Below are 20,448 nucleotides of genomic sequence, written 5' to 3' on the forward strand. Positions count from 1 at the left end.
GTATGTATGTGTTTGCCTGTTAGGGAGAAGAGGAGGGGGCAGGTTTCCAAAGTTCAGTGCAGGATCTTCCCTTCTTGTTACTTTGTTGCTTAAATTATTCTCACTGATTTATTATTGTCCCTCCAATTATTGTCCTTCTAGTAGTCATAGAGTATAGATGTGACACTATCCATCTCCTTACAGAGTCATCCCTACCTAACCAAACCTCTACTGCACCCCCTGACGAAACTCTTTTGATTCTTCAGATCCATCAACTATGATGAAAAGGATCCCTTCCTCTGCAATGCTTGTGGCTTCTGTAAATATGCTCGCTTTGACTTTATGCTCTATGCCAAACCTTGCTGTGCAGTGGATCCCATTGAAAATGAAGAGGACCGGAAGAAGGTGAGGCCAGGCTTGGCCGAGACTCAGGGCAGTGGGCTTGATCTGTGCTTGGGGCAGAGCTGGTGTAGTAGAGTGTGCTTTTCTTTCTAGCCCAGAAATCTTTCTCAAGTCAGCACCAATTTAAGGGTCCAGCTTTAGGGTGGGAGCAAATGGCATAAAGTATGTTGGAATACATGGTTTGCATTGGATTTTGGAGAAGCCCTGGTTAGTAATGAAATTAGAGTACCTCAAGGGGCGAGTGCCTTCAGATTTGGAAAGGCAGAAAAAGTGGAATGACTTGCCCTGCACTTGTTCCACAGACTGCTACGTACTGAAGCTTTGGCCTTCCCTCAGTATTAGATTGCCCAGGAGCTATTACCAACTGAAAACAGAGGCAGCTATTGGGATAGCTGCTAGAAGCAGCATGGCAAAGTAGAAGAACATTTAGCTCTGGAGCCAGAAGAGCAAAAGCTCCAATTCCACCTGTGCTTTTCAGTACTTCCATGACTTGGCATAAATTACTTCTCCCAGCATTATATATTATATATGTATATTGTACATTATTAAAAATAATCTAATCACCTCACAGGATTATTGTGAAGTATAGAGATAACGTATGAAACACAGTGTTTGACCTTTAAGAAATGTTTCCATAAATGGTTAGCAATTAGGATTACTTGGGGAAGATCATCATGTTGAAAAGACTTAATGTTCTGTCTCTGTCTTTTCTGTCTAGGCTGTTTCCAACATCAACACACTCCTGGACAAAGCCGATCGAGTGTATCATCAGCTGATGGGACATCGGCCACAGCTGGAGAACCTGCTCTGCAAAGTGAACGAGGCAGCTCCAGAAAAGCCACAGGTAGTCCCAAACCAGGAGGAATGCATGGGGAAGGCTTTGGGTCATTATCAGAAGATTGTCCTCTAGGTGAGATGATCTTCCTAGGGAGCTCTGACAACTTACCTCTTGGGTTTTCAGGATGACTCAGGAACGGCTGGGGGCATCAGTTCCACTTCAGCCAGTGTGAATCGTTACATCCTGCAGTTGGCTCAGGAGTACTGTGGAGATTGCAAGAACTCTTTTGATGAACTCTCCAAAATCATCCAGGTATAGAGACGGAGGCAGTTTTAGAGTTGGAGTGTTGATATTGTTTTCAAAGCAGTCCTGTTTCCCTCATCCAGCAGCTCAACTTTAGGTGTTGCCTTTGCCCCAATCCAGCTGAAAAGGCAGAATTAGGATGACTGCACAAGACAGGATCTCTCCATCAGGTTTATGGTGCTTGTCAGAGAGTTGAGTTCAGTCTGAAAAACAGAATAACAGGTGGGAGGTTATCATAGATTTGTTTATCTAGTTTCATTACCAACCAGCTCAACTTTTAGTAGTGGCGCTGCTGGTTTTAAAAAATTGGGTGCCAAGGCCCTGTCTGTTTTTCTGATATGTCATGTTAGCAGGTTAGAAGGGTAAGGGCACACCAACTCCAGTGAACCAGGTAGGCAGTGCATGGAATGTCACAGAGCTAATCTCCATGGGATGGGAGGCTGGAAGCAGATGGTGCCTCATAAAAGGAGGAGAGCAACCAGTTTACCTGCCCTTCCCCACCCTCTTACCCCCCAAAAATTGTCTGTATGCCATCTTTGCTACATGTGTGCATAGGTTTCTGACCTTTGTCTTTAAAAGACAATGCTACATAGGCATTAAGAGCATGTGCCTGGGAGTCAGACAGATCAGGGTCTGAATTCTGACTCAGTCACTTATTGTGCCACTTAACAACCCCTCTAAGCTTCAGTTCTCTTCTCTGCAAAATGAGGATAATAAAAGTATTTGCAAAATGAGGATAATAAAAGTATTTAACTAGTAGAGTTTATTGAGGAGATTAAATTATATAATGCATGTAAATTTTTTTTTTTTAAAAGACCAAAGCTAATTTTCCAGTTAACTTCTTCTTCCCCTTTATTTTAATTGCTAATTTGTTTCTTTTCTTTTTTTTTCCTGGTCCCTTTTGTGCTTAGAAAGTCTTTGCTTCACGCAAAGAGTTGTTAGAATATGACCTGCAGCAAAGGGAAGCCGCCACCAAATCATCACGGACCTCTGTGCAGCCCACGTTCACTGCCAGCCAGTACCGCGCCTTATCTGTGCTAGGCTGTGGGCACACCTCCTCCACCAAGTGCTATGGCTGCGCCTCGGCTGTCACAGAGCATTGTATCACACTACTCCGGGCCCTGGCCACCAATCCCGCCCTGAGGCACATCCTCGTCTCCCAGGGCCTTATCCGGGAGCTCTTCGACTACAATCTTCGCCGAGGGGCTGCAGCCATGCGGGAGGAGGTCCGCCAACTCATGTGCCTCCTAACTCGGTCAGAGCCTGCACCACAATTATGGGGCTAGTAATTCCTACTAACACTGGGGTTGGTAGTAGTGATGTTGGGAGTACTAGAGGAAGCAAAGAATTGGGCTTCTCACACACAGCCAAACAGGTTAGCTAGCTTGTAATACAGGTAAGAATAGGAGGATACCCAGGAATAGGTGAGTGAACTTGGGGAGTATTCGAAATCCAAATTTCCTTATAAATGATAGATTCAGCTTGTGCTTTGTTGGTTCCAGGCAGGTCTCCTGAGGAAACCGTATCTGAGTCTTAGTGAGGGAGGATAAGGGAATGATTGGGCACTTGGACTCAAGAAAGACTCACATGAAAGAAGATAGTGGAGCCATGGAGACTCTTGATTAAGAGCTTGGACTCTGGATCAGAAAGACCCAGGCTCAGTCTCAGACGCTTTTTACTATGTACCTTCAACATATTATATAAGTTCTTTGAGACTAAGTTTTCCTCATCTGAAAAATACTACTGATAGTAAATAGCTTAAAGGCTTGTAGTGAGGATGGAATGAAATAATTCATGTAAATAATAACTTGTATTTGTTGAGTACTTAGTATGTACGAGATACTGCACCAAAGCTTTATGTGGTTTATTTACTGAGTACATGGCATAATTCCTGGGACATGTTAGGTGCTCATTAAATGTTACTTGCTATATTATTTATTTACTCATTTAACAAATATTTATTGAGCATCTCCTGAATGCCAGGGACTGTTCTAGGCTCTGGGGATGCAGTGATAAATGAGACAAAGTCCCTGCCTTCATGTGGCCTGCATTTTAGCTGGGGAGAACTGCAGTGAACAAATAATTACACAATACAGTGTTCATGAAATAAAGGTTGTGAAGGAAAATAAAGCAGGGACGGTGACCCTGTGGCTGAAGGAGTTGCTGTTTTGGATAAGGTGGTCAAGGAAGACCTCTGAAGAAGTGATATTTGAGCAAAGACCTGTATGAAAGGAACAAGCCTTGCAAATCTCTAAGGGCAGTGGGTTCCATGCATAGGGAAAAGCATGTGAAAGTATTGTGAGGCAGGAGTGTGCTGGGGGAGCAATAAGAGGGCCTGTGTAGCTGGGACAAAGGATGCAATCGGGAGAAATGGGGGGGAGGAGAAGGTTGGGTAAGTTGTTGCCAGCGGCCAGATCCTGTATGGTCTTGTAGGCCATGGTAAGAACTTTGGGTTTTATTCAAAGTGTCAATTTTCTGCTACTATTACCAATAAAAATATGAACATTATTACAAAGGGGAATAGACAGGAAATGCAGGAAATAAAGTGGAGGCAGTTGGAGAAGATGAAAGAGCTGTGGTCAAGTGAACTTCTTGGTTTTGGAGACTGTGATACACCCAGACAGCACCTGTGGGGTCTATGGCTGGGCACAAACAGGAGATAAAATCTCCCCATAATGTTGGCACTGCTCTTACCTCAGTGTCTGTGCCCAGGAAAGGCAGCCTTTTTATTATAGTCATAGCTCTGGTTGGTACCACCACTAGGGTTTTGGAAGGCTTCAAGTTGTGATCTGGCCCCTGGGAAGGAAATGGAAAATTCAGGATCAGGTGGCCCTAGACATTGATTTCATTATCTCTGGGCTTCTTCAGGTGGAAAGGAGGGACACAACCAATTGTGAATATAACAGGATTCCATTTCTTTGCCTCCCTAGAGACAATCCAGAAGCCACCCAGCAAATGAATGACCTGATTATTGGCAAAGTCTCCACAGCCCTGAAGGGCCACTGGGCCAATCCTGATCTGGTGAGCAGGACCAGCTGTGCTCTCTGACTCCTCCCTCACTTTGCTTCTACGTGGGCTCTGGGCTGCCTTCTTCCCTTAACTTCCTCCCCTCTAGTCTCATTGTGATGACTAAGGAAGGAAGGAGCAGCTCACTTGGAGAGCTCACATTCCAAATGATTGTCCCAGGTCAGAGCCAACTCTATAGGGAAAAGAGAAATGGGTGGGCATATGGAGTATAGGGGTCTCCATCTCTTCTCTCTGTCTGACAGTGCTGCCTGTGACCAGAAATTTTAGTCATGAGTCCCTGGATCAGTCCTTGGACTCATTTCTACTCATGTCTTCCCATTGGCCTTCTAGGCAAGTAGCCTTCAGTATGAAATGCTGTTGCTGACAGATTCTATCTCAAAGGAGGACAGCTGCTGGGAGCTCCGGTTACGCTGTGGTGAGTTTGAGGAACATCTGATTAGGGCCATTTCAGATAAAAGAAAGGAGGCTGCAAGGTGCAGAGTCCTCCTAACAGAGCGGGAGAGGCAGAGGTAAAAGTACCTTTTAAACTTTGGAACACGTGGGCAGGCTCTGCCTAGAGCAGGTGGTTTTGTGATTGTGACTCTGGCTTTCCTTACCATCCCTAGCTCTCAGCCTTTTCCTCATGGCTGTGAACATCAAGACTCCTGTGGTTGTTGAGAACATTACCCTCATGTGCCTTCGGATATTACAGAAGCTGATTAAACCACCTGCTCCAACCAGCAAGAAGAACAAGGTACTGGGCCAGTCAGGGCAAGTCTAAAAGGGCAGGGTAGCAGAGCACCTCAGCCTCTGGCCAGCACTGTACCGGCCTTTTACAGCTCTCTGCTTTCCCTGATGTCACCTGACCTGGATGGAAACCAAGCTTCCTTTCTCTTAGCTCAGCAGAGATAGGTTGGGATTTTTGAAAAGGAATGTTTCTCAAATTGAGGGAAGTTGAGGGTAAAATAAACATGAAAGCATAAAAGCACAGAACAGAGTGGTTCATGGTGGAGCATTGCCCTTTTCTCCAGCCGCTCCCAGAAAACACTGTGTTCTTTCCTACCCCTGTGCTTTTGCACGTGCAATGTTATGCAGTGCTGAAAATCCTAGGCTTTGAAGGCAGACTTCTTGATTTAAATCCCAGCTCTTCACTTAACCAGCATCATGACCTTGGGCAGGTTACTTATATTCCTCAGTTTCCCTATTTATAAAGTAGGGATACAGTTTCCACTTTGAAGTGGAGAATTGTTGTGAAACATAAATGACTTAATGCAGATAAAGTGCTCAGAACGTTGGCTGGCCCAAGTTAATCCTTAATATATGTTAGCTATGGCTATATGCAAGGAGCCCTGGTGACGCAGTGGTTAAGCAGGCGGGCTCCTTACCAGAAAGGCCAGTGGTTCGAACCTACCAGCGGCTCCTTTGGAGAAAGACCTGTCATCTGCTCCCATAAAGTTTACAGCCTGGGAAACCCTACGGGGCAGCAGTTCTAATAGGATCGCTATGAGTTGGAATTGACTCGACAGCACACAACAACAGCAATGGCTATATGCTGTTTTCTTTGCCTGTAATGCTCTTTCATTTTGATAGCTGCTCCTTCAAAGGTTCAGTTCTATACTAAGCTGGCTGTGAACTCTTTGAATCAAGGGCTGTCTTTTTTATGTCCAGTGCATAGCATGGTACCTAGCGTATAACAGCTGCTTTGTGACCCATTGTTAACTGAATGAGTAAAGCCAAGTTTTTATCCTAAAATAACTGTAGCCTAGCCTCAGATTGGCTTGTTTGTACCAACTTAGAATGTGCAGGCCATATCTCTTTCTCTCAACCACACCTGAGGATATCTGCCTTCAAACTTTCTTTTGTAGTCCTTGGGCCAGTCCAATTCCTGCGCCATCCTAGTGGGCCATCCCTTGGTGAAGAGCAAAGTGTTCATTGCAGGAAGATTGGTTTTTGAATGCTAAGCACTGGGAGTTATGGTTAGGGAGGAAGTTGGACAATGAACAATTTAATGTATTTCCTTGTTCTGGTCTGCCCAAATAGGCCTCAGAAAAGATAGAACTGAGGCTCCTTCCTTACTTCTTTCCCTTTCATGAGGGATTATTTCCCCTCAGAGATGATTCCCAGCAAATAAAATTGATTCTTGATTGCAAAGAGGCACCTTATCCCACGTAACCATTATTTTTTCCACAGTGTAAGGCAAAAAGAGATTTCCAGTTATCCTCTAAGCATGGAAGGCCAGTGTTGATGTTCACATCTCACTTAGTTTTAGCCAAGAGCAGTTGTTCTTAAAATTTTGTTCACAGATCCCCAGGTGTTCTCAAACCTTTAGGAGATCTGTGAGGTCAAACTCATTTTCATAGTTGTGTTCTGACACTCTTTGCCCTTTTCACTCTGTTGACATTAGTGCTGATGGTGCAGAATCAATGATGAGTGAGATTGCTGGTGCCTTAGCATGAAAAGGCAGTGACACCAAACTCTACTAATACTCGTATTTTTCACTGCCATGCACTTGGAATGGGCATAGGGGTAGGGGAGGAGAGCCAGTTTTATTTAAGAATGTTCTTGATGAAGCTGTAAAAATTAATAATTTTACTAAATCTCAACTCTGAATACTAGTGTTTTTCATAAGCAGTGTGAAAAAGGGAAGCACACAGAAAGCCCTTCTGCTGCACATGGAAGTACAGTGGTTGTCTTGAGGGAAAGCGGTTGTGTAATTGTTTGAGGTGCAAGGTACTCTTTCATGGAGCATCGTTTGTTCTTGAAAGAACAACTGACAGACTGTGGTTGTTCAGACTTGTGTATTTGGCAGACATTTCCTTAAAAAATCAATGAAGTTAACCTGTCGCTCCAAGAACAGTTGACATAACTCAGTGAACCAGTATTTTCCAAATGACCTATGTATGTTACAAAGTCACGCATGGGTAAAAGATGAATTTTAATGTAACAGAAAATGAAAAGTTAATTGATGAGGTTTAGATTCCAGTTACAACTCATCTTTTTAAGAACCTATCACTTGTTGAATTGTGGTGTAGTATCAAAGAAAAACATCCACAGTTAATTGAAAAAGTTATTAAAATATTCCTCCCTTTCCAACTATGTATCTGAGGTCAGATTTTTTTTCATATCTAATACAGCATATCATACTAGTTTGAATGGGAAAGCAGATATGAGAATTCAGCCATCTTATTTAGCCAATCATTAAATGATTTTCAAAAATGTAAAACACTTCTACTCTTTAGATTATTTTTGTTTTGGCAAATATAAAAAATGTTATTTAGCTTGACAGGTAATGGATTTATTCTTTTTTTAAAAAATGAATTAATGTTTTTAAAATTTCTCAGTTTTAATTTTTAATATGGTAAATATTGATAGCTGTAACTACACAAACAAAAGCCGCTTGGAGTCCACAGTAATTTTTAAGAGTATATAAAGAGGTTCAGAGACCAACAAGTTTGAAAACCGCTGGTTTAGCGTGCCTCTCGCTCGCTTTCTGGGGCTCACTGTTTGCTACACAGGCTAGTTTTGGTTAGTAATGCCTTTTTAAATTCTGCATGCTGCTCAGTGACCCCTAGAAGATTTATGCTTTGGCAAACTGCAAATCAGCCTGAGGTTAGGAATTAGTATATGTGCTATAGGATTGCCTATAGGAAGCCAGCTACATTTGTCCTGTGCAGTAAAAATCAGTGACCTTAAGCTCACCATGGAGATGCTACTGCTAAATTGGATCCAAATGGTTTAACAGGAACACATATTTGGGCATCAAAGATGTTGACTGTTGATCCTTCTGATCTTCTTACCTTTGCATATCTCCCCTTGGGGGGCGTGTGCTATTATATTGGAGCTGGGCTCAGGTGTACTTCACTCTCTGTCACCTTGGTCCACTTTCTTCCTCCAGGATGTTCCTGTTGAGGCCCTCACCACAGTGAAGCCCTACTGTAATGAGATCCATGCCCAGGCCCAGCTGTGGCTCAAGAGAGATCCCAAAGCATCCTATGAGGCTTGGAAGAAGTGTCTTCCTATCAGAGGTGTGCCTGTCTCTTTAAGACTTGGGAAGTCAATCACTCCTACCCTTGTCCTGTCAGCCCTACAATCCCCTCTTTTCTATCACTTTCTTTTACTTACCTATCTCTGGACCCCTTTGCCTTCCAGGAATAGATGGTAACGGGAAATCCCCCAGCAAATCAGAGCTCCGCCATCTCTATTTGACTGAGAAGTATGTGTGGAGGTGGAAACAGTTCCTGAGTCGTCGGGGAAAGAGGACCTCTCCCTTGGATCTCAAACTGGGGCACAACAACTGGCTGCGGCAAGTGAGTGACCGTCTTCTGGGCACCTCTGCCTACTGCACCCCCTGCCCCCAGATATTGAGGCCTGTGTTTCCGCTTCTCCCCACGTGTCTACTCTGGTGTCTCTTCTTTCACTTTGCTATTCTTGCTTCCTTTCAAATAGGAAATGGTTAGAGGTTCTTAGTTGCAGCCACCAGTGCGGTGGACTAGCCAGAACAGAATTTTTCTCTGTCCTTTTCATCATGCATGTTGTGCTCTCTGCTCTCCTCCCTGATCACTTAATGGCGCTAAACCTCAGTGCCTGCGCTCCCCTTCTTTCCTCCATCTCTTGTATCTCCTACCATCCTCATCTCCCTCTTCTTTCTAGTTAATCTGTTAAAGAATTAAAGTAATTGCAGTTTAGAGAATCCATTTGTCCATTGATATGTACAATAAGAGATACTTGGTTGACATTAAACGAAAGCATTCAGCATACAGGCGTCACAGAAAAGAATTACAGAAGGCTTTTCTAAGGAAAATATTTGTCTTTTTTTTTAGTTCAGTCATCCTAGGTATGCTCCTCAAATTACTTGATGGAGGAGCTCTCAATGAAGAAGAAAATTTCCTTAGCTGCCTCTTTACCCAGTCTGCAACAGTTGGACCTGTGTTAAACCAAACCCATTGTTAAACCAAACTCATTGGGTCGAGTCCTTTCTGTTTCATAGCGACCCTATAGAACAGAGTAGAACTGCCCCATAGGGTTTCCAAGGAGCAGCTGGTGGATTTGAACTGCTGACCTTTGGGTTAGCAGCCGATCTCTTAAAAACTGCACCAGGGCTCCTTGGACCTTGTGTTAGCTGGTGATTTTTATCTTTAACTGTTTCCTAGGGAAGTTCCCAGAGAACTTCTCCTGGATGGGTGGCAGTTGACTGAGGCCTGCGGGGGGCCTAGGGAGGCCGGCAGTCATCTGAGCAGTGGCCTCTCCTCTCCCGTGTCCTGCAGGTGCTCTTTACTCCGGCAACACAGGCGGCGCGTCAGGCAGCCTGTACCATTGTGGAAGCTCTGGCCACCATTCCCAGCCGCAAGCAGCAGGTCCTTGACCTCCTCACCAGGTACCATTTGAGGGTGGGTGTGGGGAGGGTAGTCATGCTTCATCTAGAGCCTTTCCCTCTTTCCTGGGAATCTAAGAGGACGTCAGAGATCAGGGTGATCGGAGGCACACCTGTTCGGGCTATAACTTCTAGCATTCACCACCATCTCATTCCATGTAGAAGACTACAGAAACAAAACATGTTTTAAAAAGCTGAGTTTTAGTGGTAGTACTAGGCATAGCAGCAGCAGCAGCAACAGCTGCTGCTAACATTTATTGAGATTGTATGAGTGCATAGATGCTGGGCATGCGTTATCTCATTTAATCCTCGTAGCAGCTGGGGTTAAAATGATCAATCAACTTGTTCATGGTAAGGCCAAAATTTGAATCCAGGCAGTTTAATCCCAAAATCCACATTATTAGCCACTAAACTCTTCTAAATGATTCAATCAAAAAGCGCTCTCACTGCCCATATAACCATTATTCATATTTTGGTGCGTTTTGTTCCTAATGCTGATAGTTTATGGTGTTGCTTTCCCTGTTGTGTGCTCTGGATTCTTCCCAAATGTGGGAAGTTTGGGGTTTTCTTAAGTGCCCTCCCTCTATCCTGCCAGCTCTGAGTTCTCTAATAGTGCCCTGTCTCTGTCGATTGCAGTTACCTAGATGAATTGAGCATAGCTGGTGAGTGTGCGGCGGAGTACCTGGCGCTCTATCAGAAGCTCATCACCTCAGCTCACTGGAAAGTCTACCTGGCGGCGCGAGGAGTCCTGCCCTATGTGGGCAACCTCATCACTAAGGTGCCCAGGACAGCCCCCTGCCCCTAATTCTCCTTTTGTTTTACTCTTACACTGATATAAACTTTGAGGTGTTCTTTTCTGCTGAAAAGAAATATTTGTTGAAAACACTATTTTTATGACTTCATTATATTTGTTCTGTGGCTTTGGCAGTCTGTTGGGGGGTATTTAGCTTGCTTTCAGTTTTTGAGCAGTCCCTTAACATCACTGCAGCTGTCCTTGGCTTCTTGGAAAGGAGTTCTGCAAGGGTTCAGGTTGAGGGAACCATTAGAATGAAAAGATGATGACTCCCAAGTGTCTGTGGTTGTTGTCTTCTGTTGGGACAGTGGTGGAGGTGACAGGTATGATTGGCAATGCTGTCACACTGACTGTGCTTATCATCCATCCTGTTTAGGAAATAGCCCGTTTGCTGGCCCTGGAGGAGGCCACCCTGAGCACTGATCTGCAGCAGGGATATGCCCTCAAGAGTCTCACAGGTAGAGACAGCTACCTCACCCTTTCTTTAGGGCATCCTGGGTAGGTTATGGGGACTGACCCTTAGTTTATTGGGTGCTGGGACTGATTCTGTTCCCCCTTGTATTGACCATAGTACAGATTTAAGCTCTTTATATTTCTCCCATTGATGGGTTTACATTTTTGAGTCCCTATTCACTGTTGACCAGTTCAGTTCATTGAGCACCAGCAGTGTGCCATGCACAAAGATAGATTCTCCCAGACCTTCTTGCTTATGTTATCATCCAGGGCTCTTGTAGCAACTTTTTCCTGTCCCCACAGGCCTTCTGTCCTCCTTTGTTGAGGTAGAATCCATTAAAAGACACTTTAAAAGTCGCCTGGTGGGTACTGTGCTGAATGGATACCTGTGCTTGCGAAAGCTGGTGGTTCAGAGGACCAAGCTGATCGACGAGACACAGGATATGCTGCTAGAGATGCTGGAGGACATGACTACAGGTAGCACTCCCAAGGGGCCTGGGGCCCAAGGCTTCAGGGTCCCTTCTGGGTCTGGCTAAGTGCGTTACTTTGATTTCTCCAAGTTCTGCAGAGCCAGAGCAGGGGTGGCAAACACTCAAGGAGAGAAAGTTATCTCTTCAGAGAGTACTGGTTATTGGCATTGTAAAATTCCACAGCTGGCTCAGTGAATTTGGACTTTTAAGATTGAGCAAGATGAGGTCAGGGGTTCTCAGATTGATAGCTTTTGTTGGTTCTGGAAAGTTCTCAGCCATTATCTCTTCAGTTGCCTCTGCTCTATTTTCTCTCCCTTTTCCTTTGGAACTCACTCCACTCTCTGTATCAGCCATGTCTCTTCACCTCTCTCATTTTTTCATCTCATTGTATCTTTATGCTACATTTGGGGTAATTTTTCAGTTCTGTCATGCCATTCATTAATTTTTTTCTTCACCTATGTGTAATCTAAGGAGCCCTGGTGGCACAGTGGTTAAGCACTCAGCTGCTAATTGAAAGATCGGTAATTTGAACCCACCAGCTGCTCTGCGGGAGAAAGATGTGGCGGTCTGCTTCCATAAGGTTACAGCCTTGGAAAGCCTACGGGGCAGTTCTCTGTGCTATAGAGTTGCTCTGAGTCTAAATCGACTCGATGGCAATGGGTTTGGCTTTGGGTTGATGCATAAGCTATTTAATATACCCAATGAGTTCTTGTTGTTCTATATATAGATTTTATAGTCTTGTTTTTTACTTACATTTTCTATCCTTTTTTATAATCTCTAAACATATTAAACATACATTCTGTGTCTGATAATTCTAAAATTTGAGATTTATGGATTTGATCCTGTTGTTATTCTGCCTCTTGCTCATGGTGCCTTATATCTTTTTTTATTTTGTGATTTTTGGCTGTGAGTTCATATTTTGGGGATTTATCTGTTACAATTCATTAGGACTTGGGTTAAAGATGGGTTTATTCAGAGAGAATTTGTAACTGCTACCAGGCGTCTCAGGGCACTGCCATCCCAGGGCTGCCTTCAATGAAGTCCTTAGCTTCAGGTTTGTCAGCCCTCCTAGCTATTGTGATTTTTGAACCACAAACCCCTGAGAGGGGCTAACTTATTATGAGTTCTCAGAGGAGATTTTTTTTCCCCTCTGCTTAATGCCAAATTCTAAGAGAAGACAATTTCCTTGTAGTACTTTGGTTGGAGGAAAAGGAGAGTTATTTCTAGTCCAACTACGGGTGTGCCTCTTTTGGAATATCAGATCTGTGTGTGTGTATGGAGAGGAGGGTTCATGTTAGGCTTCTCATCTTGGCAGACTGTGGGCCTTTGATGCCACTCCCAGGTCCTGGCAAGTTATGGAAACCAAAGCTCAAAGCATAAATTGGCGTTAGTGTTTCATTTATCTTCCTGGGTTCCTGCTTTTTATTTTAGTTTTTAGCCTTTGATTCTTCTTTGCTAGTGCGCCAGCTCACTGATACATTTTTATTCAGCATTTATAGTTGTTTTTAGTGGGGCAAAGTAGGAAGTAGGTCAGGGAATCTAGTCTACTGTATTCCCAGAAATGAAAGTCATTCCGATGCCCTTCTTGTCATGCCATGCTGAGCTGGTTTGTGAATTTGTCAAACCTTTTAAAAGTCCTTATTTTCTCACTCTCACATGACTTGAGGCTATTTGGCTTATAGAGGGCGATGTAATTTTTAGGACAAAGCTTAAAACTATAAATTTCCTTTATTTGACTGGACTACAGTTAGGATTATTATTTGACATTTTTTGAGTGCCTCTTTTGGCAAGGAGATGCTAAGTTGAGTGCGTCATAGTCCCTCTCCTAGTCGAGGTTATAATCCAGAGAGGGAGCAAGACATGTACGCAACTAAACATGATATAGTGTGTTGAATTGGGAGTTAAGGATTTCAAATTGTTTGTGGTCTGAGTATAAAATCAATCAACATCAAATTTCCCAATTGAAATATTGATGAGGCCATGTAGGGACTTACCAGGTAGAAACAGTCTGTCAGCGGTGTGTATGAAGCTCTTTCCTCACTGACTTGGCCATTTTGACTTTTGGCAGGTACAGAATCGGAAACCAAGGCCTTCATGGCCGTGTGCATTGAGACAGCCAAGCGCTACAATCTGGATGACTACCGGACTCCTGTCTTCATCTTTGAGAGGCTCTGCAGCATCATCTATCCTGTAAGCAATGTGGTGCTTCTCATGGCTCTTGAGGTGTCAGCATGAGCCAGTGTGCCATGAAACGTTTTAGTGACTCATTATAGCCATGGGGAATCTTACCGGCTGTAGGCCAGTCAGTCAACATTTTAGAAAGATCCACTGACATAAAACAGAAGCAACCTCATAATTTTCATGCTCCTGATGATGAGAAATCTAATGACTTTCTTTGGCCCTAGTTCCTAGATTTAAGGTCAAGATCAGTCTTTTTTTAAGATCCCATTACCAAAATCCCAGTGCTTATCAATTCAACATACTGTGAAGGAAGCAGTATTGAGCTAGAGTATAAAATTGTCACTCTCTTCTTTCTTTTTTTCCCGTTTTGTGCTTGCATTTGTGAGTGTGTGTGTGTGTATTTCCCTAGCCTGAGCTACACAGAAGCATGGTATAACCCAAAGACCCGCTCCTGTTAGTGAGTTTCTTAGTTATCTAATGCTGCTATAACAGAAATACCACAAGTGGATGGCTTTAACAAACATTTATTTTCTCACAGTTTAGGAGGCTAGAAGTCCAAATTCAGGGTGCCGCCTCTAGAGGAGGGCTTTCTCTCTCTGTCGGCTCTGGAGATCTCCATGTGTCTTGGCATCTCTCTTACCCCATTGCTGTTTCTTTCACTTGCTGGTTTAATCTCCTTTATATCTCAAAAGAGATTAACTCAAGACACACCCCCACACTAATCCTGTCTCATTAACATAGTAAAGACAACCCATTCCCAAATGAGATTATAACTACAGGCATAGAGGTTAGGATTTACCACACATATTTTTGGGGAACACAGTTCAATCTATAACAGTGAGGAAAGATAAAAAACACCAGTATCATCAGTTAATGATACTAGATCACTGGGGATGGGCATACCTGAATGTTATGTAATATAGAGATGACCCCCTTGACCTTAGGATCATCAGTGACAAAGTCGTCTGCCTCCAGATTGGTTAGCATTGCATAAGACCAGCAGGAGGAGGAAAGCATCCCTATGTCAGTAATACAGCTTTCATATGTCGCTCCTCATCTGCTTATTTTGTTATGCTTTCTCAATCCACTCTTGGTTTTCAGTGGAGATGCTTGATATTAAGGCTACTTGAATTATATTTGGACTTATTTGAATTGTCTCAACTCTGAGCTTCCTGTCCTCTATCTTTAAATGTGTAAGTGGTTGATGAGTTTGGTGTGCTTCCCGCAGAGTGTCCATAGGACAAGGCAGCATGTTATAAATCTAAAAGGCCTCCACCATCCGTCTACCACATCTTCACGCCATCCCTTTGATGCATCCTTCTCTCTGTCCTTTAGGAGGAGAATGAAGTCACTGAGTTCTTTGTGACCCTGGAGAAGGATCCCCAACAGGAAGACTTTTTACAGGGCAGGATGCCTGGGAACCCATACAGCAGCAATGAGCCAGGCATTGGGCCACTGATGAGGGACATAAAGAACAAGATTTGCCAGGACTGTGACTTGGTGGCTCTCCTAGAAGATGACAGTGGGATGGAGGTAACAAGCATAGGACAGTGCTGCTGAGTGATTAAGAGCATGGGCTGACCTGACAGGGAACACAACAGAGAGTCCCTGATGGAGCAGGGAAGGGTGGGGTGCAAAACTCAAACTGTAGTAAAAAGACCAGACTTAATGGTCTGACTGAGACTGGAGGAACCCCAGAAAGCATGACCCCTGGACTCTCTGTCAACCCAGAACTAAAACAATTCCTGAGGACAATTCTTCAGGCAAGATTGGACTGGACTGTGGGACATAAAATGATACTTGTGAAGAGTGTGCTTCTTAGCTCAAGTAGATACATGAGACTAAATGGGCAGCTTCTATCCGGAGGAGAGATAAGAAGGCAGAGAGGGTCAGGAGCTGGTTAAATGGACACAGGAAATCAGGTGGAAAGGAGGAGTGTGCTGTCACAGTATAAAAGCAATTAGGGTCATATAACAATGTATATAACAATGTATAGAGACCAACTTGAATTGTAAACTTTCACTTAAACTACAACAATTTAAAAAAAAAAAAAAGAGCATGGGCTGGGATCAAATCCTGGTTCCTCCTGATAGCTGATTAACCTTGGGCAGGATAGCTTGCTTCCAGGGCTTTAAACTGGTTCCTTCCGTTTTGAACCCCTGCTGAGAATTTTCATTTCTAACAAGTTCCCAGGTGATGCTAATGCTGCTGGTTAGGGACCAATTCTGGGAACCACTAGTAGAGCAGTGGGTCTCAAAATTTATTACACATAAGAATCACCTGGGGATCTGGTTAAAATGTAGATTCTGATTCATTATATCTGGGGTGAAAGTCCAAATTCTCAGCAGGGATTTGAACCAGAATGAACTGGTTAGAAGCCCTGCTTGCTTCAGCTTCCTCGTGTATAAATTGGGGCTAATGATTCCCACCTACTACCTTTCCTGGTGCCTAGGTTAATCACCTAGAAAGAGCTCTGTCCAATGCCTGGCATGACTGAGCAAATGGCTAGTGACTATTGGTTACAGTGGTGGTAGGTTTTTATTATTGTTGCTTTTAGTGGAGGCCACCCAGTGATTCCAAGGTAATCTGGCTCCCTAAATGCTGGCACTTCAGTCATTGTGCAGGTTTCTGGTCCTGTATCTAATACCTCTGGCAAAGAACCACATGGGTCTGGTGTTAACATATACATGGTAAAAAGCATGTTGGGTGAAATACAGAAAATTGCTTTTTCTGGTACTGAGCCTGAAATGGACTCAAGATAGCAAAAGGTCCTCAGCAGGGGTTTTTAAACTAGAGTCCATGGTTCAGGTTAAGGATGTTTGTAACTCCTGAAATTGTACACAAAATTCTGTGTGTTGTGCACACTTATGCATTTCTCTATAGAGAGGGGGTGTCTATAGGAAGGTTCATGACACATAAAAATTTTCACCATTGCTGTAAAGTGCCCTTTGTTCTTGAAATTTACTTGTCTTACAATTGTTTGGAATAACCACCTCATCTACTTTTTCTGTTCAGCTTCTAGTGAACAATAAAATCATTAGTTTGGACCTTCCTGTGGCTGAGGTTTACAAGAAGGTTTGGTGTACCACGAATGAGGTACGTGCTTGTTTTCTTGCTTGGAGGTGTGGTTTTATTTTTCTGACTTACACAGACCTGTACCAGGACAAGCAGTTGTTACTCATCACTCGCCCAGCTTGCATCAGCACTTACGGGGCTTTACTTCCCATTTGTGGTTTGTGTGGAGAAAATCAGTCATCTTGTCCTCCTTTTGAGGAATTGGACTAGTGAAGGTGAAGTGCTTCTGGAGAGGAGGAGCAGTTTCTAGCTGTGTGCAGCTAGGCTGTGCTGCCCAGGTCCTCAAACCGTGGCGACTGGAGGCCAGGCAATGTCTGAGGGAGCACTGAGATGGGGAATGCTTGCTGTCTTACACCCTTTTAAAATTGGCATCTTTCCACTGAGATTAATTCTCACCTTCTTCTGGATCTGCTCACTTAACATTTTTCCAGTGACTGTCAAGAAGTATCATTTCTATTTTACTAGCTGGGGGATTGAGACCAAACAAGCAGTTGTTTTTGAGGAGGGGGAAGGGGAAATGAAGGAAGTATAGCACCCTGGTCCTTTTGGTTACCTCCATACTGTTTGTCCACTTAGAAAGTCCACTTCCTGATATTCCACTTCACCTTCCCCTCTGCTTTTCTTAGTCTCTCTCCTCTGTTCCTGTCTTTCCTGTCTTCCTGTCTCCTTTCCTTCCCCTCCCTATTTCTCTTTTCTTCCCATTCCTTCACAACTCTTCTTTCTGCTCTGCAGGGAAGGGAGAGGAGCTTTAGTAAATGAATCAAATAAGTAATTAAATTATAGCAAACTGGTGTACCAGCGGAGGTGGTACCAGCAATGGGTTTGATTTTTTTTGGTTTTATAAACAAGTAAGGAGCCCTGGTGGTGCAGTGGTTAAGCGCTGGGCTACTAACCAAAAGGTTGGTGCTTTGAACCCACCAGCCGCTCCTCAGGAGGAAGATGTGGCAGTCTGCCTCCATAAAGATTACAGCCTTGGAAGCCCTGAGGCAGTTCTGCTTTGTCCGATAAGGTCGCTATGAGTCAGCATCGACTCGACAGCAGTGGCTTTGGTTTTTGGTTTAGTGTACCAGCAAAGCACCACAAACTTTCCTATACTTAGTCTCAAATATTTCTGTAGAGTTTATGCAACTCAATTGGCAGTGTGCTATTTCTACATTTTGGTCTTTAATTTGTTATATATTTTTGCTTCTCTCTTTTCTGTTCTTCCACTATGCTGGGAATGCTGGTCCCTGTGTACTATTGGCCTGCTGCCAGTTAAGTAAATGTAACACTGTTGGCAGAGGGACACGCAGAAGACTGAGCCATGCATTGCATCTTGTCACTGACATTTTAGCATCAAAACGGAACAATACATATTTAATCCCTGATGCATATAAAAAAGTAGGACCAAGCTTCTATGGGCACCATTGTAAATGGAACACAAAGAATCTTCATGGGCATCTCTCCTTCTGAACGATGAAGCAGAAGTTGAAAATCAGTCCCCCCTCACATTAGCTTCCTCCACTGAGGGGTTCCTCTGGAATAGTCCAGAGTTCATGGCAGCTTTTTGTCTGGGCTTTTATTAACTGCCCTTTTCTACTTTGCCCATCCTTTCCCTAATAAGCAGCCCATCTCATTAGGTACCTGTTCTATTTTCTATACGTCTTTCTCTTTCTGTCCACGGTATGTGGATGTTCTTTTCCTGAGACATTCCACTGGGCTTCCAAAGCTGGAAACACTTCTAGAACTGGCCTTTCTGACAGATTCTCTTCCTCTGGGGTTCTCTCTCTCGAAGCCGAGCATGGGCTTGGAAGCAGGCAGTTTGAATTAGTTTGGTACCTCTCCCACTCAGTCTCACCTAGTGTAACTTTGAGCCTCTATTTCTCATCTCCAAAATGAAAAAGGTAATATATATGCTAAAGTGCTTAGCTTAGTATCTGGCATATAGTGAACTCTCTTACTCCTCCTATGTACTGATGTTGCTGTAATCTTCTAATTTATAAAAGGCCTGTTTCTAATCATTTCAGAGAGCTTATGGGTTTTAGCTTGAAGAAATTTGGATGAACTGTCTTCTTGTTATATGGTTATGTGAAGACCTCAGAATCTCCATACACAAAAGATTGATGTATTCTTTTCTTGCTTTTAATTCCTGAGACTTGAATCAAAGTTCTTTGATCTAATTGACCTCACTTGTCCTGAATCGTTGGATATTGTTCTCTACTAGATAGCAGAAAGGGTTTGCTCCTGGGAGAGGCACAGGCTTGGAATTAGACCTGGGCTTATAGCTGTATAACTTTGAATGAGCTGCTTAACCTGGTATAAAAAGAGGATAATAGAAAGTCCTTTATTAGCATAGGACCTAGCACAGAGTAAAACACTTAATAAACGATAGTTGCTGTATTTATTACATAGAGTTATAGTGAGTAAATGAGATGGTGTCTGTAAAATGCTTCATACAATGCCTGGCCTTTAGAAGACATGAAATAAAATCAGCTTCTTTTCTCCTAAATGAATTGCAGTGCATTTGGATTCTAGGAAATGTTCTGTTTAAGACCTTATAGAAAAATAGTGATTTTCCACATTGCTGAGGCATTAAACAAGAATAAGTGTCAAGTCCTTTGCATTTTTCTTGGGGCCTATATACAAGTAAGGAAACCCTGCTGGCATAGTGGTTAAGAGCTATTGGCTGCTAACCAAAAGGTCGGCAGATTGAATCCACCAGGTACTCCTTGGAAACTCTATGGGACAGTTTTACTCTGTCCTTTAGGGTCACTATGAGTCGGAATTGACTCGACAGCAATGGGTTTGATTTTTTTTGGTTTTATAAACAAGTAAGGAGCCCTGGTGGTGCAGTGGTTAAGCACTCACCTGCTAACTAAAAGGTCAGCAGTTTGAACCCACCAGCCACTGCTCTGGAGAAGGATGTGGCAATCTGCTTCTGTAAAGATTACAAACTTGGAAACCCTACTGGGCATTTCTACTCCATCCTGTAGGGTCGCTGTGAGTCGGAATCAACTCAGTGGCGGTGGGTTTTGTTTGTTTATGTATAAGTACCTTTCTCCAACTTTCTCTGCTCAGGGAGAGCCCATGAGGATTGTTTATCGAATGCGAGGGCTGCTGGGTGATGCAACGGAGGAGTTCATTGAATCCCTAGACTCCACTACAGGTATGGCCCTTTTTACAGACAGTGCTACATGTTGGATTTAAAGTTTGGTACCAAAAAGCAGTTCATGTCCTGGGACTTAAGGGTGTTCTTGGCAAATATGCTCTTGTATCTCTGCATCAAAATTGTGAGGAGATTACTTCTCCAACTGAGAAAAAACATAGGCATCTGTGGCGTAGCTCAGACACCTCTGGAGATTGGGAAGAAAATCAGTCTTTTAGGGGAAAAAGTGCAATTAGCAACAATCTTGGGTACAGATAAAATTTTATCTTTGTGTTTTTTTTTCCCCTCTGTTGTTGGTAGTGGTAATTGTATTGTCACGTTTGAGTAAATTATTTAATTTTAACTGACTTGAACTTTTAATACCAAATTTAGCCCTTTTTATTAGCTACCTCCTTGTTGGAGATAGGGGAAGGGGAAATAGCTGTCAGCCTGCAAGAGGGCTGTCTATCATCATCCTCATCTTCCCCTTCATTTCTGTTTGGTTCCCTTCAC

At 43.3% G+C, this 20,448-nt stretch overlaps 1 protein-coding gene across 5 annotated transcripts in view; it reads left to right on the forward strand.

The window, feature by feature from the left end:
* UBR4 (ubiquitin protein ligase E3 component n-recognin 4) overlaps positions 1-20,448 on the forward strand; it is a 139,862-nt gene that overhangs the window by 98,075 nt on the left and 21,339 nt on the right. For all 5 annotated transcript variants that reach the window (XM_004377192.3, XM_023732144.1, XM_023732143.1 and 2 more), the window contains 17 exons: positions 246-384; positions 1,100-1,225; positions 1,343-1,471; positions 2,374-2,717; positions 4,393-4,483; positions 4,820-4,904; positions 5,095-5,222; positions 8,364-8,493; positions 8,618-8,775; positions 9,733-9,842; positions 10,476-10,617; positions 11,009-11,090; positions 11,389-11,562; positions 13,624-13,745; positions 15,072-15,269; positions 16,752-16,832; positions 19,869-19,956. In XM_004377192.3, coding sequence (XP_004377249.1) covers positions 246-384; positions 1,100-1,225; positions 1,343-1,471; positions 2,374-2,717; positions 4,393-4,483; positions 4,820-4,904; positions 5,095-5,222; positions 8,364-8,493; positions 8,618-8,775; positions 9,733-9,842; positions 10,476-10,617; positions 11,009-11,090; positions 11,389-11,562; positions 13,624-13,745; positions 15,072-15,269; positions 16,752-16,832; positions 19,869-19,956 — 2,327 coding nt within the window. The remainder of the gene's footprint in view (positions 1-245; positions 385-1,099; positions 1,226-1,342; positions 1,472-2,373; positions 2,718-4,392; positions 4,484-4,819; positions 4,905-5,094; positions 5,223-8,363; positions 8,494-8,617; positions 8,776-9,732; positions 9,843-10,475; positions 10,618-11,008; positions 11,091-11,388; positions 11,563-13,623; positions 13,746-15,071; positions 15,270-16,751; positions 16,833-19,868; positions 19,957-20,448) is intronic.

The sequence above is a fragment of the Trichechus manatus genome, unplaced genomic scaffold, assembly GCF_000243295.1.
Source record: "Trichechus manatus latirostris isolate Lorelei unplaced genomic scaffold, TriManLat1.0 scaffold00048, whole genome shotgun sequence".
Lineage (NCBI taxonomy): Eukaryota > Metazoa > Chordata > Mammalia > Sirenia > Trichechidae > Trichechus > Trichechus manatus.